The sequence below is a fragment of the Melozone crissalis genome, unplaced genomic scaffold (assembly GCF_028551555.1).
Source record: "Melozone crissalis strain CALT ecotype California unplaced genomic scaffold, PUWL_Pcris_2 ptg000251l_1, whole genome shotgun sequence".
In the NCBI taxonomy this organism is placed as follows: Eukaryota; Metazoa; Chordata; class Aves; order Passeriformes; family Passerellidae; genus Melozone; species Melozone crissalis.
Genome location: NW_026536010.1, coordinates 1,477,547 through 1,495,678, shown reverse-complemented (window position 1 = coordinate 1,495,678; position 18,132 = coordinate 1,477,547). Strand labels below are relative to the sequence as shown.

The window sequence follows — 18,132 nt, the reverse complement described above, 5'->3', positions numbered from 1 at the left end:
TTAATTTTTTACATAGAGTCTTCTCCAGCCCCTGTGAACCACCATTAAAGTCTGATATTGTTGTTTTAAATCTTTACACAAGTTTTCTCCAGCCCCCGTGAAGCACCTTTAGAGTTTGAGATTTTTTTGATTTAAATTTTCACACAGAGTCTTCTACAGCTCCTGTGAAGCACCTTTAGAGTTTGAGGTTTTTTGGTTTAATTTTTACACAGAGTCTTCTCCAGCCTCTGTGAACCACCTCTGGAGATTTGTGTTTTCCAGACACTCAGAGCAAAATAAATCTCTCAACACTGACACCATCTCACTTGCTGAGCTGCTGATCCTTATCTGCAGGAAGGAAGGAGCCACGTGCCAACATTCTGCACTTCTCTATTCTAAATATTTGCCCAGTGAGGCTCAGAGGAAGCACTCCCAGTGCTTTCCCTGGGCTCCCTGATCCCTCAGAGCCTGCCCAGAGCACTTTCCCTGGCCCGGAGGATGTTTGCCTGCAGCAGCACCTCCCTCTGTGCACACACAGCAGCTCCTGGTGAATGGAGCCGGGCCCCAGCCCCTGCAGGCTCTAACCCAGCACAGCCACCCTGATTAACCACACAAGGACACATAGCTAATTGCCAAATTTCCCATGAGCAGATCTAGTGGCCCTGAGAGAATGGATGTGACACCTGGGAGCGGGTTCTGCAGGTTTCTGTGAAGTCAGGAGAAGGCTGTTTGTGTGCAAAAATTACAGAATAAATCAGCGTAGCAGGGTTTATTCCTCACACAAATGGCTTCAGCACTGCCTCAGACTTACTGAGAAAGGCACTTTAATATTCACCTGGCTTATCTTTCCAGATACCTGCATGATCTCACTTCTAAATAAAAGAATTTTATGCATTCAGGGCCTAAAAGATCCTCTGGCTTTGAAGAGAGCTCAGTATCTAATGAGACATGAGGAAATTCCTGAGAAAACAACACTTTTTTGTTTTTTTGGTTTTTTTTAATAAGCCATGAGGTTGAACCAGCCCTGGAAGCAAAGCCAATACCTTGACCAGGATTTATCTTTTCAGAGTTCATTGAGGGAGATGGAAACACTTATTCCTCCCTGTGAGGGTGCTGAGGCCCTGGCAGAGGTGCCCAGGGAAGCTGTGGCTGCCTGGGTCTGCAAACCCTCCCAGGGAGGAATAACTGCTTCCCATCTCCCTTAATGAACTCTGAAAATATGAGTTGGTTGAACCAGCCCTGGAAGCAAAGCCAATACCTGAACATCGTTCATTGAGGGAGATGGAAACACTTATTCCTCCCTGTGAGGGTGGGCAGGCCCTGGCAGAGGTGCCCAGGGAAGCCCTGGACCCCTGGAGCAGCCTGGGGCAGGGGAAGGTGTCCCTGCCATGCCAGGGCTGGAACAGGATGATCTTTAAGCTCCTTCCAACCCAAAGCAGCCCATGATTCCACACAATGTGTTCCTTTAGGAACAGGATTTGGAACAGGATGTGTTCCTGCATGGCTCCAGGCAAAGCCCCTGTGCCAGCAGCTCCTGGAGCTGCTCCCCAGGCTGGGACTTTTCCAGCCCTTTTCTCCCAGCAGCTGTGGGGAGGGAGGGAGGGCAGAGTCCTGGTGATGGGTAAGCAGCAGTTAATGCATCTCCACACAGACCAGACAGGAAGCAGGGGAGGGGGATCTGTCTGATGCATTGATCCCAGCAGCCATCGCTAATTACACAGCAGCACTGGCTAATTACACAGCAGCACTCGCTAATCACCTGGCTGGGGGTGCAGCCATGTGCAGGACACGCTCCCTCAGAGGGCCCTCTGTACTTACATCACTCATCAGACCCTTAAACACCACCAGCTCTGCCTTCAGCCTCTCGATCTTCTCATTCAGCTCCTCCTGCAGAGCTTCTGCCTCCTGAGCCTCCTGCAAGGGAAACACCCGGGGGTGAGAGCCCAGCCCTGATCCCCACTCAGCTGAGCAGGCTGCTGAAAAAGGGGGTTAGAATGGAACTTCATTCTTTAATGGAATTTAATTGTTACCCTCTGTTGTAAATTCCACTCCCTCCTCCCACTTTGTGACAAAGTTTGGCACAAACTTCGTCACAAACTTCGTCATTTCCTGCTCCAGCTTCCCAGCATTAGCACTATCCTTTACAGCAGCACAGCTGCTCCAGCCAGAGGGCAAATTTTTAATTAAAAGACAAACAAAATGCTGAACAGCATGAGGAGAGCTGCAGAAAGCCCTGCACCTTTCCCCCCACACTGCCCACACCTCACCTCTCTCAAGGTTTCCACCATGGATTCCAGGCTCATCCTTCTGGTCAGCTCCTCTTCCCATCTGAAAGACAAGAGGTGCAAAGGGTTAATTACGGAGAAAAGCAGCTTTTCCCCTCAGAATGACAAGTTCTGATGGCTGTGGGAGGAGATGTGACAGTTTCTGGAAATGCAGAGCAGATGGGCTCCCTCAGACAGAGCAGGGAGTCTGTGAGGGAAGCAAAGCTGTCTCCACTTTTACTGGGACCAGCATTCCTCCAGCAGAGCTTTGGGCTGGGAGGGAGCTCCAAGATCCCATCCCAGGGATCCAACCCCTCAAAAATCACCTTCCACTGTCCCAGGGTGTTCCAGCCTGGCCTTGGACACTGCCAGGGACTCAGGGGCAGCCTCTGGGCAGCCTGTGCCAACCCCACCCTCACAGGAACAATTCCTCCCTCATTTCCAGCCTAAATTTCCCTTCTTTCAGTTCATTTGATATTTGGCTGCAAACGGGGTGGGAAGTTTTTGGTCCAGAAAGAATCAGGGAAGATATGTCAATCAAAAATGTTACAATTTCCCAGTTCAGTCCATGTGTTTCTGTACCTTCTGTATCCAAATCCTCACTGATCTCCATGTCTCAGCCCTCCAGCTGCCAGGAGAACACTTCAACAAGTCCCCAAGTGCTGGGGGTGCCAGGGAAGGAGACAGAGCTGAAATTGTTTAATTAAAGTGGCTGAGGTCATTATGGGGCTCTGAGCAGCCTGGTCTATGAAAGGGAGTGAAATAAAATTACTTTGAGGCTGTTGCCAACCCAAATCGTTCTGGGGTCCTACAATTATTTTTATAATTGTATTTTATATTGTATTGTATTTTATATTGTATTGTATCTTATATTGTATTTTCATATTGTATTGTATTGTATTGTACTGTATTGTATTGTATTGTATTGTATTGTTTGGGGTTTTTTTAATTCTGTTTTTAAGCACTGAAACCCTTTATAGCAAACCCCAAATCTGACAATTTTAACTGGAAACATTCTGGAAAAACGCTGATACACACCCACAGACATGGGCATGGTTTGAGTCTGGCAGGAGAGGGAAAGCCAAGCGTGTGCCCCTCTTTGAACAGGCACCAGTGCCAGCCCAGACCTACCTGTCTGTTGGGACCACAGGAATTACCCTCCTGGAAAAGAAACTTTGGACACCTCAAATCAAAGAGAATCCTGTGAACAGGATTCTTTTTGATTTGTGGCAGCCAAACTCTCCACGTGCCATCACAACATTATTACTGTTGCTACCTCAACACTTCTCAGAGCTCAGCTGGAACTGTGAGGCCAGAAATCAAAGCAAACACAGTGGTTAAATCCACCAAAATGCAGAGATTCAGCCCATTTCCAAGGCACAGAGCACTGGGGATGGATGGATGGCTGAAAGCAGGATGAGCCCATGGAGGCTGATCTGGTGCCCCTGGGTGTCGCAGACATTTTTTCATAGAAATCCTTTCTTTGGGATTTGTGCATCTTCTGGGAAGCTGAGGCCCCAGAAAGAGAATGTAAACAATGATTATCAGCTGCTGTGAAATGCAATAGGATGCACCTGTGATTGGTTCATGTTCCACGTGTACAATTAAGGGCCAATCACAGGAGCAAGCTCGGGGGAAGATTCCCTGGACACAGAACTTTGTTATAGATTCTTTTCTGTTCTATTCTTAGCTTAGCAGCCTCTGCAACTTCTCTCCATATTCTTTTTAGTATAGTTATAATGTATTATATATCATATATCAATAAATGCAGCCTTCTGATCATCAAACAAGATTCTCATCCTTCCCTCACCCCAGCAACCTCATCAGGTCGCTGTAATACCTGGGCACAGAGCTCATCCCTGCAAGGACCACAGGGGATGTTGGGGCAGGGAGGGAATCCCTGAGGACATCCCCACCCCAGCCACTCTTCCCTGCTGCTGGGGGGCAGAACATCCAGCACAGCAGCCTGGGAGAGCTGCACTCGTGCAGGAGTGCTGGGAAGGATGAAAGTTTGACAAAGAAGTCTCACAGATATGTGTGCTTGGCAGAAAGATTTTTAAATGTTGAGTCTGATGAAAGAATAGAGATAGGAGCAAGTTTTGATATAGAAGAAAAGAATGGCTGAGCCAGTCTTAGTGGCTAACCAAGGAGGCAGAGGGTGTGTTAGTTAGAAAGGCTTTTAATGACTTAGAGCAAAGGATAAGCCCACCCCAAACAAGAAGATATTTTTACCAAGCAGGAAGATAGCACAGGCAAACAAATCTGCCAATGTTGCAAGTAGAAAAAAGGTCTCAGAATTTTCCACTGCAAGAAAACTGAAAAACAACTTCTAGCTTAGACTATAATCTAATGACTTTTAGTGACTGGAGAACAGTAACATGAATATGGTAATTACAGTAGTTATGATGGGCTATAGATAACAGTTGAGGTATAGATTGGTTCTACTGTACTAAGATGCTCAGCAAAGTATATAATTGATTGTAACTAAAATTAAGTTTAAATTAAACTTTAAAGTTTAAATTAAAATTAAGGTGTCCAGGCCTGCCTGCAGCTGGAGCTGACAGCTGTAGGCACAGCTCTGTCACCCCGACCCTGGACTGCTGTAACCTCTTGGATACAATAAACTGCATTTTGAATACAATAAACTGCATTTTGGACACCCACCTGGAGTCCTGCATCTCTCATTTAGGCTCTTACAGAGCAGGACTTGTTGTGCATCTTTTTACCAGCATGGATTCACTGCCAAGCAGGGGAAAATATTTAGGCTGCAATTTGCATTTGTCACCAAACGTTGCAGCTCGGATTTCCGTGCCCTGGGTGGGTTTGTACTAATTAATGTGCATTGCTATAAAAATAGCAGCTTTGCCTTTCTAATATCAGAGGCAAGAAGGTGAAATTAATTAAAGCAGGCAATTATATTGGCAATGAGTGAGCTGCCTCTCCTGTTCCAGGGCAATCATCCCTCCTGCCTCTGCTGCCAGTGGTGGATGGGAGTGGAGCAGACACTGCAAAAATTGATCTGCTGCTTCTCAAGGGCTGAACTGCTGGCAGGAGGGAGGGATGCTGGCTGCATGCAGCCCTCCTGCTGAATTCCTGCCTCCTCACCCTGCCTTCTGCAGAGGCAGGGAGGGATTTTTGGAGAACGTCACCTCTGTGTTTTCCCTGACTCTGCCAAAAGGCAGCAGAAGGGATTTGAGTTCCTCCCCAGCAGGCCAGCCAGGGCAGCTGCCAGAATTACACATCCCAGCCCGCTCAGACCAACCTCCCTCATCCTGCAGGCAGCCCAGCAGCTCCATTTCCTTGCTTGGTGCTTTTTGTAGAGGTTTACAGCCCTAATTCCTGCCCAGCAAGCCCAAACCTGTGTCTTCTTCAAGGGAAGAGGAAAGGGGGCACCTTCCATACCCCCTCCCACAGTCCCTGTGTTTCTCTTAATTACAGCCACAATAAAACTGTCAGTGATTTTTAATCAGTTCCAACCAATTTTTAACCTGATTTTTAAAAAGTTCCTGCCTGACTGAAGGGAATTTTCACAGGTGTGACAAGGAGAAGGGATTTGAGTTCCTCCCCAGCAGGCCAGCTGCCAGAATTACACATCCCAGCCTGCTCAGACCAACCTCCCCCATCCTGCAGGCAGCCCAGCAGCTCCATTTTTTTGCTTGGTGCTTTTTGCAGAGATTTACAACCCTAATTCCTGCCCAGCAAACCCAAAGCAGGGTCTTCTTCAGGAGAAGGGGAAAGTGCCACCATCCACACACCCCAATCCCTGTGTTTCTCTTAATTACAGCAACAACAAAACCATCGGTGATTTTTAATCAGTTCCAACCAACTTTTAACCATTTTTTAAAAAAGTTCCTGCCTGACTGAAGGGAATTTTCACAGGTCTGGCAAGGAGGGTCCTGCTAACCATTAACATCAAATTCTTAACCCCAGAGCACATTCCTCCCACCCACCACCAAGCTGATTAACCTCATTTACCAGCTCAAAATGCCAATCTTACTTTGCCCTCACACTTAAACCTCGGGAGAATATTCCCAGTGAGGAGAGGACACAGCCAGGCAGGGGGTGACAATGGAGAGGAGGATTAATTGTGCATCTCAACTTCCAGGGAGGTGAGACAATAAGAAGATTGCTCATTCTGTGATCATCCTGTGTTTGCTGCAGCACAGCCGACTTTAAAGGGACCTTGGCAGCTGTGCTGCTGCACATTCCCAAAATCCAGGAGCCAGGGCACTGAGAGGATGCTAATTATGGCTCTGCTGCCTTTATTATTCACCACACTCCATTATTCCCCTGGTCATTTACATTAATCAGTATTTCTCTCCTCAGCTACCATCTGAGGTCAGACTGTAACCCCAGCAGGCTGTGGGTGCCCCTGTGCTGCTCCCTGGCACACAGAACCAGGGGGTGCAGCCCAAAAATGCCACAGAGGGACCCAACAGCTCAGGAGCTGCCTTCAACCCAAGGGATTGGGGAGCACCTTCAACCCAAGGGATTGGGGAGCACCTCCATCCCAAGGGATTGGGGAGCACCTCCAGTTCCAGGGGAGAGAGGAGCACCTCCATCCCAAAGGGAGAGGGAAGCAAATCCATCCCAAGGGAGCATCTCCAATTCCAAGGGAGAGGGGAGCACCTCCAATCCCAAGGAAAAGGGGAGCAAATCCATCCCAAAGGAGAGAGGAGCACCTCCAATCCCAAGGGAGGGGACCACCTCCATCCCAAAGGAGAGGGGAGCATCTCCATCCCAAGGGAGCACCTCCAATTCCAAGGGAGAAGGGAGCACCCCCAATCTCAAGGGACAGGGGAGCACCTCCATCCCAAAGGAGCATCTCCATCCCAAGGGAGCACCCCCAATTCCAAAGGAGAGGGGAGCACCTCCATCCTAAGGGAGCACCTCCAATCCCAAGGGAAAGGGGAGCACCTCCAGTTCCAAAGGAGAGTAGAGCACCTCCAGTTCCAAGGGAAAGGGGAGCACCTCCAATTCCAAGAGAGAGGGGAGCACCCACAATTCCAAAGGGAGAGGGGAGCATCTCCAATACCAAGGGAGGGGAGCACCTCCATCCCAAGGGAGAGGGGAGACCCCCAATTCCAAGGGAGAGGAGAGCAAATCCGTCCCAAGGAAAAAGAGAGCACCTCCATCCCAAGGGAGAGGGGAGAACCTCCAATCTCCAGGAGCTCCTCCATCCCAAGGAAAAGGGGTGCACCTCCATCCCAAGGGATTGGGGAGCACCCCCATCCCAAAGGAGAGGGGAGCACCTCCAATTCCAAGGGAGAGGGGAGCAGCCCCAATCTCCAGGAGCTGCCTCCATCCCAAGGGAAAGGGGAGCACTTCCATCCCAAGAGAGAGAGGAGCACCTCCATCCCAAAGGAGCATCTCCATCCCAAGGGAGCACCCCCAATCCCAAGGGAGAGGGGAGCACCTCCAGTTCCAAGGGAGAGAGGAGCACCCCCAATTCCAAAGGAGAGGGGAGGGGAGCACTTCCAATGCCAAGGGAGAGGGGAGCACCTCCAGTTCCAAGGAAAAGGGGAGCACCTCCAGCTCTGCACAGCACAAGGGGAGCAGGAGCTCCCTGATCCCTGAGGGTCCCTTCCAGCCCAGGAGACCCCAGATCCCACAATTCTGCAACAGCCAAACTGCTGGGAAAGCAGCAGCCTCCCCACTGCAGCAGGGGCTGAGCTGCTGCTCCCCAAGCACGCTTCATTTCTTGGCTCACATGCAGCAATTGCAATGGTTTCCAGCTGCATCCAAAAATCCTCTTCTGACTCACAAACGCTGCCGTCCAAAGCTCCCAGACTTTGGGGCTTTTTATTACATTTTTAGTTCTTTCTTCTAAAAAAAGCTCAGCGACATGAATTTGTTCATGCCTAAGCCAGGCTTTTTTATTTTTTTTTCCCCTTCTTTCCCACCTTCCAAGGACGTGTCAGTCCCATCCAGCCGCAAATAAAGGGCAAGCCTGACTTTTCTCTGAAGCCCTTTTTTTCCCAGATGTGACACATCACATTCTCACATTCCAGGGCCATTCCGTCACTCCTTCAGCCCTGCCTCGCTGTCTGAGAGCAGAACAAAGGGAGCCCGGGAAGGACACGGGGCAAGCAAACCCCCGGAGCAGCCAGGATCAGCAGGGCTCCGAGCAGTGCCCTTGTACAGCTGAGTCACAGCTCAGCTCTGCAAAGAGATGGACACACCTCGGGATAACAGCCCTGAAATCTTCCCCAGCTTTTCCAGCCTCGGTGTTCATGGAATTGCACCGAGCTCTGAGCTGGCACCAGCCCCAAAACGCTTTGCCACCGATGCCTCAGGTTTAGATTTTCTGGTTTTCAGATTCTGTGCTGATATCTCAGGTTCAGCTTTTCCATTTTTCAGATTCTGTGCTGATATCTCAGGTTCAGCTTTTCTATTTTTCAGATTCTGTGCTGATATCTCAAGTTTTAGATTTTCTATTTTTCACATTCTGAGCTGCTTTAGTGTGCGGGTCTGGGCTCACATCAGGGCACGGTGAGCTCTGCACAAAGCAGGGAGACAAAACAATTCCTGCTCTGCTGGGACCAAGGACAAATGATCCAAATCTCAGCCCAGGAGCACAAACAATGTGGAATGGAGAGAGAAAAACAAGGATGGGACTGCATGGGGTAAAGCTGGAATTGGGCAATGAACGGCAAGATGCAAATGGAGCAGAACTTATAAAAGTGAGAGACCCTGTGAGCGGTCATGCATTTTGTGACCATTTTGGGTTCATTTTGTGCCATTTTGGTTCATCTTGGGTGCAGCCCTGGCTGGGCTCTTGTGCTGCCCAAGGTGGATCCTTTGAGGAGATCTGTGACAGTGTCACAGGGGTCTGAGGATGAGGGAAGGGACGAGGATCTGACCCCATGTTTCAGAAGGCTGATTTATTATTTTATGATATATATTATATTAAAACTCTACTAAAAGCATAGAAGAAAGGATTTCTTCAGAAGGCTGGCTAAGAATAGAATAAGAAGGAATGATAACAAAGGTTTGTGGCTCGGACTCTCTGTCCAAGCCAGCTGGGCTGTGATTGGCCATTAATTAGAAACAATTAACATGGGCTAATCAAAGATCTACTTGTTGCATTCCACAGCAGCAGATAACCATTGTTTACATTTTGTTCCTGAGGCCTCTCAGCTTCTCAAGAGGAAAAATCCTAAAGAAAGGATTGTTCATAAAAGATGTCTGCGACAGAGATCCTTTCAATAAATCCCTATTTTATTCTTTAGCTCTGTCCAGTCTCTGTTCCAGCTCAGCCTTCCCAAGGCATCAGCACTGCCTCAAATCCCCTCTCAAGGAACAGACTTCTCTTCATTCCTTGAGACCCAGTGCCATGGGCAGCTCAGGAACACAGACCAGGGAAGGGCAGCAGATTCCCAAACACCCCTGTGGAACAGCAGATCAGCTCCAGACAAGTCTGCCTTGCAGAGAGCTGCTCAGTAATTGCCTATTGGAATATGAATCCCAATATTACCAGTTAGATGGTGCCTGGGCCAGTCTGACCCTCGCTGCTGGGCCAAAGGCAGCAACTGTTGTGTACCACCCCAGAGACACCTTTGGCTTGCTGGAGATTGCAGCTGGGCACTCAACGAGTCCAGGCTTGTTAGGAACTCCGTTTACCTCAGGAGGAAAGCTTCAGGTGATGGTGAAGAGAAAAGGAGATGGATTCTGCTGGAGGGTTTAAATCCAGAGGTTTATTCCATGGTTACAGAGGGCTGAACGTGAGCAACAGCTCCAACAGAATCCCGGCCGCATGGCCTGATTCACCTTTTAAGCTCAGGGACAGGGGCAGGGGAGGGGACAGCTGAGCACCAACCAGGTGGAAGGGGCAGGGTCTCAAGGGATGAGGGACACCCAGACAGGCCAACGACCCCCAGGCCTGAGGGGCATCCTTTGAACTTGACCAACCACACATTCCTTGCTGGAATGTTGAGCCTGATTGACAGGACTCACTCAGCGAGGGGCGAGGGGGAAGGGAGAGGGGGGTGTTGGCACACCTGGGGAAGGGACCCGGGAGTTCAAAAGAGGCTGTTATAACACACTGCAACAATTGCCTTTTGCAGGGATCTGAGATGCCTGGGTTGATTTAACCAAGGAACAAGGTGCTCACAGGAGGCACCAGGTACAAACATGCCGGCCTCAGAATGGTTTTGCTCCAGGCAGAAAAGCACAAACAGAGCAGCTGATCGTTAATGACGGCTGATGCTATCAGCTGGATTATCCCTTCATTAAAAATATCCCTCCCTCAAGGAATACAACATTCAGCAAGTCATACTAATAACAAAGGATTTATTCCAGAAGCAAAACTCTTCAGGAAAACCCTTTTTTGTAGGGTTGTGGAGGGAAGAAAATCCCCAGAAAGAGGGATGGGATGGGATGGGATGGGATGGGATGGGATGGGATGGGAAGGGAAGGGAAGGGAAGGGAAGGGAAGGGCTCCAGAGCTTTCACGTTTAAGTCCACAAGGGGAAACTGAAGCGTTGGTTTGAGCAGTACCCATAAAATGCCCATGGGGACAGGAACAGTTTCCCAAACACCAACCCCCAGATCATTGAGCACCCCAGAACAGAACCATTGCATGTCCCTGCCCACCCCAGTGTGGCACCAGCTGCCCCCAGCCCTGCTCTCCTGGGCACAGCAGCCCCTCCCCTCCCCTGGCACAGCACAGCTGCCAGGGATGCCCCAGCACCGAATCCCCCAAGGCCGTGCCCCGTTCCAGGACCAGCCTGGTGCTCCCACCCTCCCACAGCAGGGCTGGGCTGCTCCAGGGCCCGGGGGGCACCCACAGCAGCCTGAGCACGAGGGCACATCTGCGCTGGCACCACATGGCACCCATGAGCACGAGGCTGTGCCCACAATGGCACCGGGTGGCACTCATAGGAGCCTGAACATGAGGCCACGTCCGTGCTGGCACCACATGGCACTCATAGGAGCCCCGTGAGGCCATGCCCACACGAGGCCGTGCCTGCACTGGCACTGTGTGGCACCCACAGCACCCTGAGCACAAAGCCCTCTCTGTGCTGGCACCACATGGCACTCACAGGAGCCCCGAGCATGAAGCTGTGCCCACGCTGGCACCACCTGACCCTATGCTGTGCTGGCACCGTGTGACCCACACTGGCACTGTGTGACCCACCCTGGCACTGTGTGACCCACCCTGGCACTGAGTGACCCACGCTGGCACTGTGTGACCTGAATTGGCATTGTGTGACCCATGTTGGCACTGTGTGACCCACATGGCACTGTGTGACCTGAACTGGCACTGAGTGACCCACGCTGGCAGCATGTGACCCATGTTGGCACTGTGTGACCCACACTGGCACTGAGTGACCCATGTTGGGACTGAGTGACCCACACTGGCACTGTGTGACCTGAACTGGCACAGTGTGACCTGAACTGGCACTGTGTGACCCATGTTGGCACTGTGTGACCCACATGGCACTGTGTGACCCACACTGGCACAGTGTGACCTGAACTAGCACTGTGTGACCCACCCTGGCACTGAGTGACGCACGTTGGCACTGTGTGACCCACGCTGGCACTGTGTGACCCATGTTGGCACTGTGGGACCCACACTGGCACTGTGTGACCCATGTTGGCACTGTGGGACCCACACTGGCACTGTGGGACCCACGTTGGCACTGTGTGACCTGAATTGGCATTGTGTGACCCATGTTGGCACTGTGTGACCCACCGTGGCACTGTGTGACCCACGCTGGATTTCATTTTAAATAAAGAACTCTCTGAAGGCTTCTTTACTTTCCATGGAATCCCAGAGTGGTTTGGGTTGGAAGGAGCTCAAAGATTGCACCCCCTGCCATGGGCAGGGACACCTTCCATCACCCCAGGGTGCTCCATGCCCTGTCCAGCTGGCATTGGGCACTGCCAGGCATTGGGCACTGCCAGGCACAGGGCAACCACAAACTTCTGGCTCTTGTTAAATAAAACAAGAGACCAAAAGAAAAAAATAAAAAACGCCCCAAAAAAACACGCCAAAAAAACCCTAAAACCACCAATAAACAACAAAAAAAAATCAAAATAAATGAACAATTCACCATTCTCTGATTTTGGAATCCTAGCCCAAAAGACCATTTTCCTCCCAGTTTTCATTTTGCACTAAATTAAACATAAAATTGCACCAACCAATTAGATCCTTCCCAATTGCTACCTCTGTCTAAATGAGCATTTTGAGGATGCTGCACAGCACAGGGATTGCTCCTGATTATCCCCAGCGTTGATCACGCTGATCCCACATGCCCAACCTCATTGAGGCAAATTAAATGTTGCTTGATGGGCTCCATGGAGAACATATTAATTGAATGGGAAGGGCTGATTCCATTAGAGCCTGGCTGCAACAGAGGATGCAGCACTCAGGGAAGTTGTGTTGCTGCCTGTTGCAACACCCTCTCACCCAAGATCTTTTGCCAAAAACCATGCCAGCATCAAAATTCAAAAATATCAGAGCTATGGGGGAGTTTATCCTGAGTCTGTGGTGAGACGCAAATCTTTGCAGAGCAAAAATTCCCAAATATCAGAGCCATGGGGGAGTTTGTCCTTGAGTTTGTGGTGAGACTCAAATCTCTGCAGAGTAAACTTCCCAAACATCAGAGATATGGGAGATTTCATCCCTGAATCTTTATTGTGAGGCATCAAATCTCTGCAGAGCAAAACATCCCAAAAATCAGAGCCATGGTGGAGTTTATCCCTGAGTCTTATTGTGAGAAATCAAATCTCTGCACAGCAGAACTTCCCAAACATCAGAGCCATGGGGGAGTTTTTTCCTGAGTCTCTGTGGTGAGAAATCAAATCTCTGCCGAGCAAAACTTACCAAATATCAGAGCCATAGGAGAGTTCATCCCTGAAACTTTACTGTGGGACATCAAATTTCTACAGAGCAGAACTTCCCAAACATCAGAGCCATGGGGAAGTTTGTCCCTGAGTTTATTGTGAGACACCAAATCTCTGCAGAGCAAAAATTCTCAAAAACTAGAGCCATGGGAGAGTTCATCCTGAATCTTTATTGTGAGACATCAAATTTCTACAGAGTAGAAATTCCCAAACATCAGAGCCATGGGGGATTTCATCCCTGAGTCTTTACTGTGGGACATTAAATCTCTGCACAGCAGAACTTCCCAAACATCAGAGCCATGGGAGAGTTTATCCTGAGTTTATCGTGAGAAATCAAATCTTTGCAGAGCAAAACTTCCCAAACAGCAGAGCCATGGGGGATCTCATCCCTGAGTCTTTACTGTGGGACACCAAATCTCTGCAGAGCAGAACTTCCCAAAAATCAGAGCCATGGAGGAGTTTACCCCTGAGTTTGTGGTGAGACACCAAATCTGTGCCCAGCAGAACTTCCCAAACATCAGAGCAATGGAGGAGTTCATCCCTGAGTCTTTACTGTGGGACACCAAATCTCTGCAGAGCAAAAATTCCCAAACACCAGAGCCATGGTGGAGTTTATCCCTGAGTTTGTGGTGAGACATCAAATCTCTGCTGAGCAGAACTTCCCAAATACCAGAGCCATGGGGAAGTTTATCCTGAACCTACTGAGAGAAATCAAATCTCTGCACAGCAGAACTTCCCAAATATCAGGGCCATGGGGGATTTCATCCCTGAATCTTTATTGTCAGACATCAAATCTTTGCAGAGCAAAACTTCCCAAACATCAGAGCCACGGGGGAATTTATCCCTGAGTCTTTACTGTGGGACATCAAATCTCTGCAGAGCAGAACTTCCCAAACATCAGAGCCATGGGGAAGTTTGTCCCTGAGTCTCTGTGGTGAGACACCAAATCTCTGCAGAGCAAAAATTCTCAAACACCAGAGCCATGGGAGAGTTCATCCCTCAGTCTTTACTGTGAGACGCCAAATCTCTGCAGAGCAGAACTTCCCAAACATCAGAGCAATGGAGGAGTTCATCCCTGAATCTTTACTGTGGGACACCAAATCTCTGCAGAGTAAAACTTCCCAAATATCAGAGCCATGGGGAAGTTTATCCTGAGTCTTATTGTGAGAAATCAAATCTCTGCAGAGCAGAACTTCCTAAACATCACAGCCATGGGAGAGTTGATCCCTGAATCTTTACTGTGGGACATTAAATCTCTGCAGAGCAAAACTTCCTAAACAGCCATGTGAGAGTTCATCCCTCAGTCTTTACTGTGAGACACCAAATCTCTGCAGAGTAAAATTTCCCAAATATCAGAGCCATGGGGAAGTTTATCCTGAATCTATTGAATCTATCTCTGCAGAGAAATCAAATCTCTGCAGAGTAAAACTTCCCAAACATCACGGCCATGGGAGAGTTCGTCCCTCAGTCTTTACTGTGGGTCGTTAAATCTCTGCCCAACTTCCCAAACATCAGAGCCATGGTGGCGTTTGTCCCTGACTCTCTGTGGTGAGACACCAAATCTCTGCCCAGCAGAACTCCCCAAACACCAGAGCCATGGGATAGTTCATCCCTGAGTCTTAACTGTGGGACATTAAATCTCTGCACAGCAGAACTTTCCAAATATCAGAGTCATGGGGGAATTTATCCTGAGTCTGAGACATCAAATCTCTGCAGAGCAAAAATTCCCAAACAGCAGAGCCATGGGGGAGTTTGTCCCTGAGTCTTTACTGTGGGACACCAAATCTCTGCCCAGCAGAACTTCCCAAACACCAGAGCCATGGCAGAGTTCATTCCTGACTCTCTGTGGTGAGACACCAAATCTCTGCAGAGCAGGACCTGCCCCCTTTGCACTGCTCCTGTGGGGTGTTTCCCCATAAAGCAGAGGTTTAATATTAAAGCCTTACTCCAGAGCTGGGCTCTACTTAAAGCAGCGAGCAGACCTTTGAACAGCAATTCCTTGTGAAGAAAATTGCGAAAAGGAGTTACTCTGCAGGAAAACATTGCCTAATTACAGCCCCTGACTACAGCCAGCGAGGCAGATGCTGCAGCCTGTCAGTGGAACCACAATAAAAATCCTCTGCAGGTTCCTTTGTGTCTCCTCCTGCCCACACGGGCTGTTCAAACAAACCCACCTTTAATGACACCACAGGTCAACAACATCAAGTAAAAGCAGCAGCTGTGCCTGCATTCCTTCAGAGGGGAAATTATGGGGCTCTGAGCAGGGCAGGAGGAGCCACGGGGGCTGTGACACCCTGCAGAGTCACCGCTCCTGTGTGAGCCATCCCTGCACCACAGAGCTCTGCGAGGCTGCTGGGGAACATGGAACAGGAAAGCCTTATAAATGAGTGTCTGGGAAAAGAGTTTGAGAATATAGAAACTGTAAGAGAGATTGAAATGAAAGCAAGCTTTGAGATCCCTCAGTTACTGAACAACTGGAAAACAACGGCATGGCCAGCTGAAGGTGATCCCCTTTTGATGAAACAATTCCCTCTGCTTGCAGACAGGCCCAAGGGTCAGAGCAGACCCTGCAGCTTGGCAGAAGGGGCCCAAAGAGGAGTTTTTAGGGTTTAAAATGTAACACAGTGTGGTAATGTAGTGATTCTTATAGGCTGTATAGAAATACTGTAAGATTTGTATATTGTACTAGATTGGTTAGTGAGAATCAGAATATTCAACACAGGTGCTCTGGGCTGTGTGCCAGGGTCTGTGAGCCCCCCAGTGGGGTCCTGGCAGCTCTGGACACTCAGAGGGATGCACTGAGTTCTGACACCACACAAGGGAGGAAACCCCCAGGAGATCCCCTGGCCTTGCACAGAGCTGCTGACGGGGAATTGAGGTTTGCTCAGTCTCACACCCAGCCAAGGGAAGGAAAATCTGATCACTGTCCTGGTTTCAAAGCCATTCCACAGGAGAGTCCAGAGCTTCTGCAAGTAAGAGAAGTCTGGACAGAAAAGTTTTGTTCATTTCAGCTGCACCAAGGGAGATACAGGCTAGAATTAAGGAGGAGGTATTTTACAGAAAGAGTGGTCAAATACTGGAATCATCTACCCAGGGAGGTGGTGGAGTCATCATCGAAGAGTTTAAAAAAAGACTGGATGTGGCACTTGGTGCCATGATCTAGTTGAGGTGTTAGAACATGGGTTGGACTCGATGATCTTACAGGTCTCTTCCAGCCTAGAATTTCTGTGATTCTGTGATTCCTCTTTCTTCCCTTCCCAATCCCATTCCTTACTCTCCTGGAGAGAAAGCTCAGGCTGAAGGCAGCAGAACCCAGCCTGATTATCATCACTGATGTGCCTTTCCACAGCTGTAAATGATTTTTAACATTGTTTGCCAGGTGAAACCCATGAGGATTGTCCAAAGCCACAACTCCTACCCACGATGGCCAGGAGTGCACATTCCTGAGGAGAACCATGGATATGAATTCCTCAGTTCATTCCTTCCCAAGGTTTCATGGAAGCTCACAGCACCTGTGCACTGCAGCCTGGCCCTTGTGCTGCTCCTGAGCTCAGGAAATCAGAGCTGCTCCATCCTGAGGAGCAAAACCACAAAAGGCCTCTGCCTGTGCAGTCTTTATAAATAAAATATCCACGCTCAAGAAATTGGAATGTAATTAAAAGTACATTTTATCACACCTCCCACTGTTGTGCCATGGCAGGAACACAGAGTTTCCTGCAGAGAGAGGATCTGGGGTTAGTCACAAACTGCTCTGGCTGATAAGGCACCACCAGGTGTGCAAAAAGGCTCAGGCTGTAATTTGTGATGAGATAAGGGACACAGAACAGAGACACAATGAGAACTGAACTCTGCTTTCTGTCTCTTCCCTGCACATCTGTGCCCAGCCTGTCCCAGCCTGAGCCACAAGAAGGAACAGACCAAGCTGGATTGGATTTCCCAGAATCCCAGCATGGTTTGGGCTGGGAGGGACTGTCACAGAGCTTGCAAGGGTTGCAGCATGAAGAGAGAGGTGAGAATGTTGACTTCATGTTCAGAAGGCTTGATTTATTATTTTATGATATATATTACATTATTACTATGCTAAAAGGAATAGAAGGAAAGCTCTCAGAAGCTAGCTAAGCTAAGAATAGAAAAGGACGAATAACAAAGGTCTGTGTCTCAGCAGAGAGTGAGACCCAGCTCTGCCGTGAGTGGTCAGTAAATCTAAAATTCACTCAAGACCAATCCCAGATCCACCTGCTGCATTCCACAGCAGCAGATAACCATTATTCACATTTTGTTGCTGAGGCCTCTCAGCTTCTCAGAAGGGGGAAAAAAATCTTAAAGAAAGGATTTTAATGAAAAGATGTCTGTGACATGGGACCTGAGAGCCGATGCAGCTCCAATCCCTTTGCCATGCAGGGACACCTCCCACTGTCCCAGGCTGCTCCAAGCCCTGTTCAGCCCAGCCTTGGACACTTCAGGGACCAGGAATCCTCAGCCTCTCTGGAACCTGTGCCAGGGCCTCCCAGGGAATGACTTTTCCCCTCTATTTTACCCCTGGCAGGCTGCAGGCAGAGCCAAGACTGGTTTTTATTTTCCCTCTGCACCAGCGACTTAAATCCATTTTTCACTGCTGTCAAAACCTTGCTGACAGTGTTTACAAGCCCTGAACAAATGCATGGCTCTTAAGCACGAACAAATCATTCTGCAGTGGGATCTGCTGCAGTTTCTGACAGCTGAAATGCAGGTTTGGGGAGGCAGAGCTGCCAGGGAAGGGGAGAGGGATTTATCCAGCTCTGCCTCCCATTCCCAGCTATTTCCTGGGACTGCAGCAAGCCAGAACTGCTCCCAGCAAAAGAACCTGGCGGGAAAGAGCAGCCTGGGAAAGGTCTGCAGGGCCTCTGCTTTGGGGGAGAGGGAAATCCCTGGGAAATCATGGAAAAGCAGCCAAGAGAACAAGCACAAACAAGCCCACAATGAGAAAAACATCAATGGGAACGCTGGACAAAAACATCAGTGGGGAAGGGGAAAATGGGCAGCACAGAGAAGAGGAAGC

At 49.2% G+C, this 18,132-nt stretch overlaps 1 protein-coding gene across 1 annotated transcript in view; it reads right to left on the bottom strand.

The window, feature by feature from the left end:
• The window catches only part of IFFO2 (intermediate filament family orphan 2), a 56,513-nt gene that overhangs the window by 16,897 nt on the left and 21,484 nt on the right, over positions 1-18,132 (bottom strand). Inside the window, exons 2-3 of the mRNA XM_054294470.1 lie at positions 2,247-2,307; positions 1,798-1,893 (exon numbers count right to left, since the gene is read on the bottom strand). Coding sequence (XP_054150445.1) covers positions 1,798-1,893; positions 2,247-2,307 — 157 coding nt within the window. The remainder of the gene's footprint in view (positions 1-1,797; positions 1,894-2,246; positions 2,308-18,132) is intronic.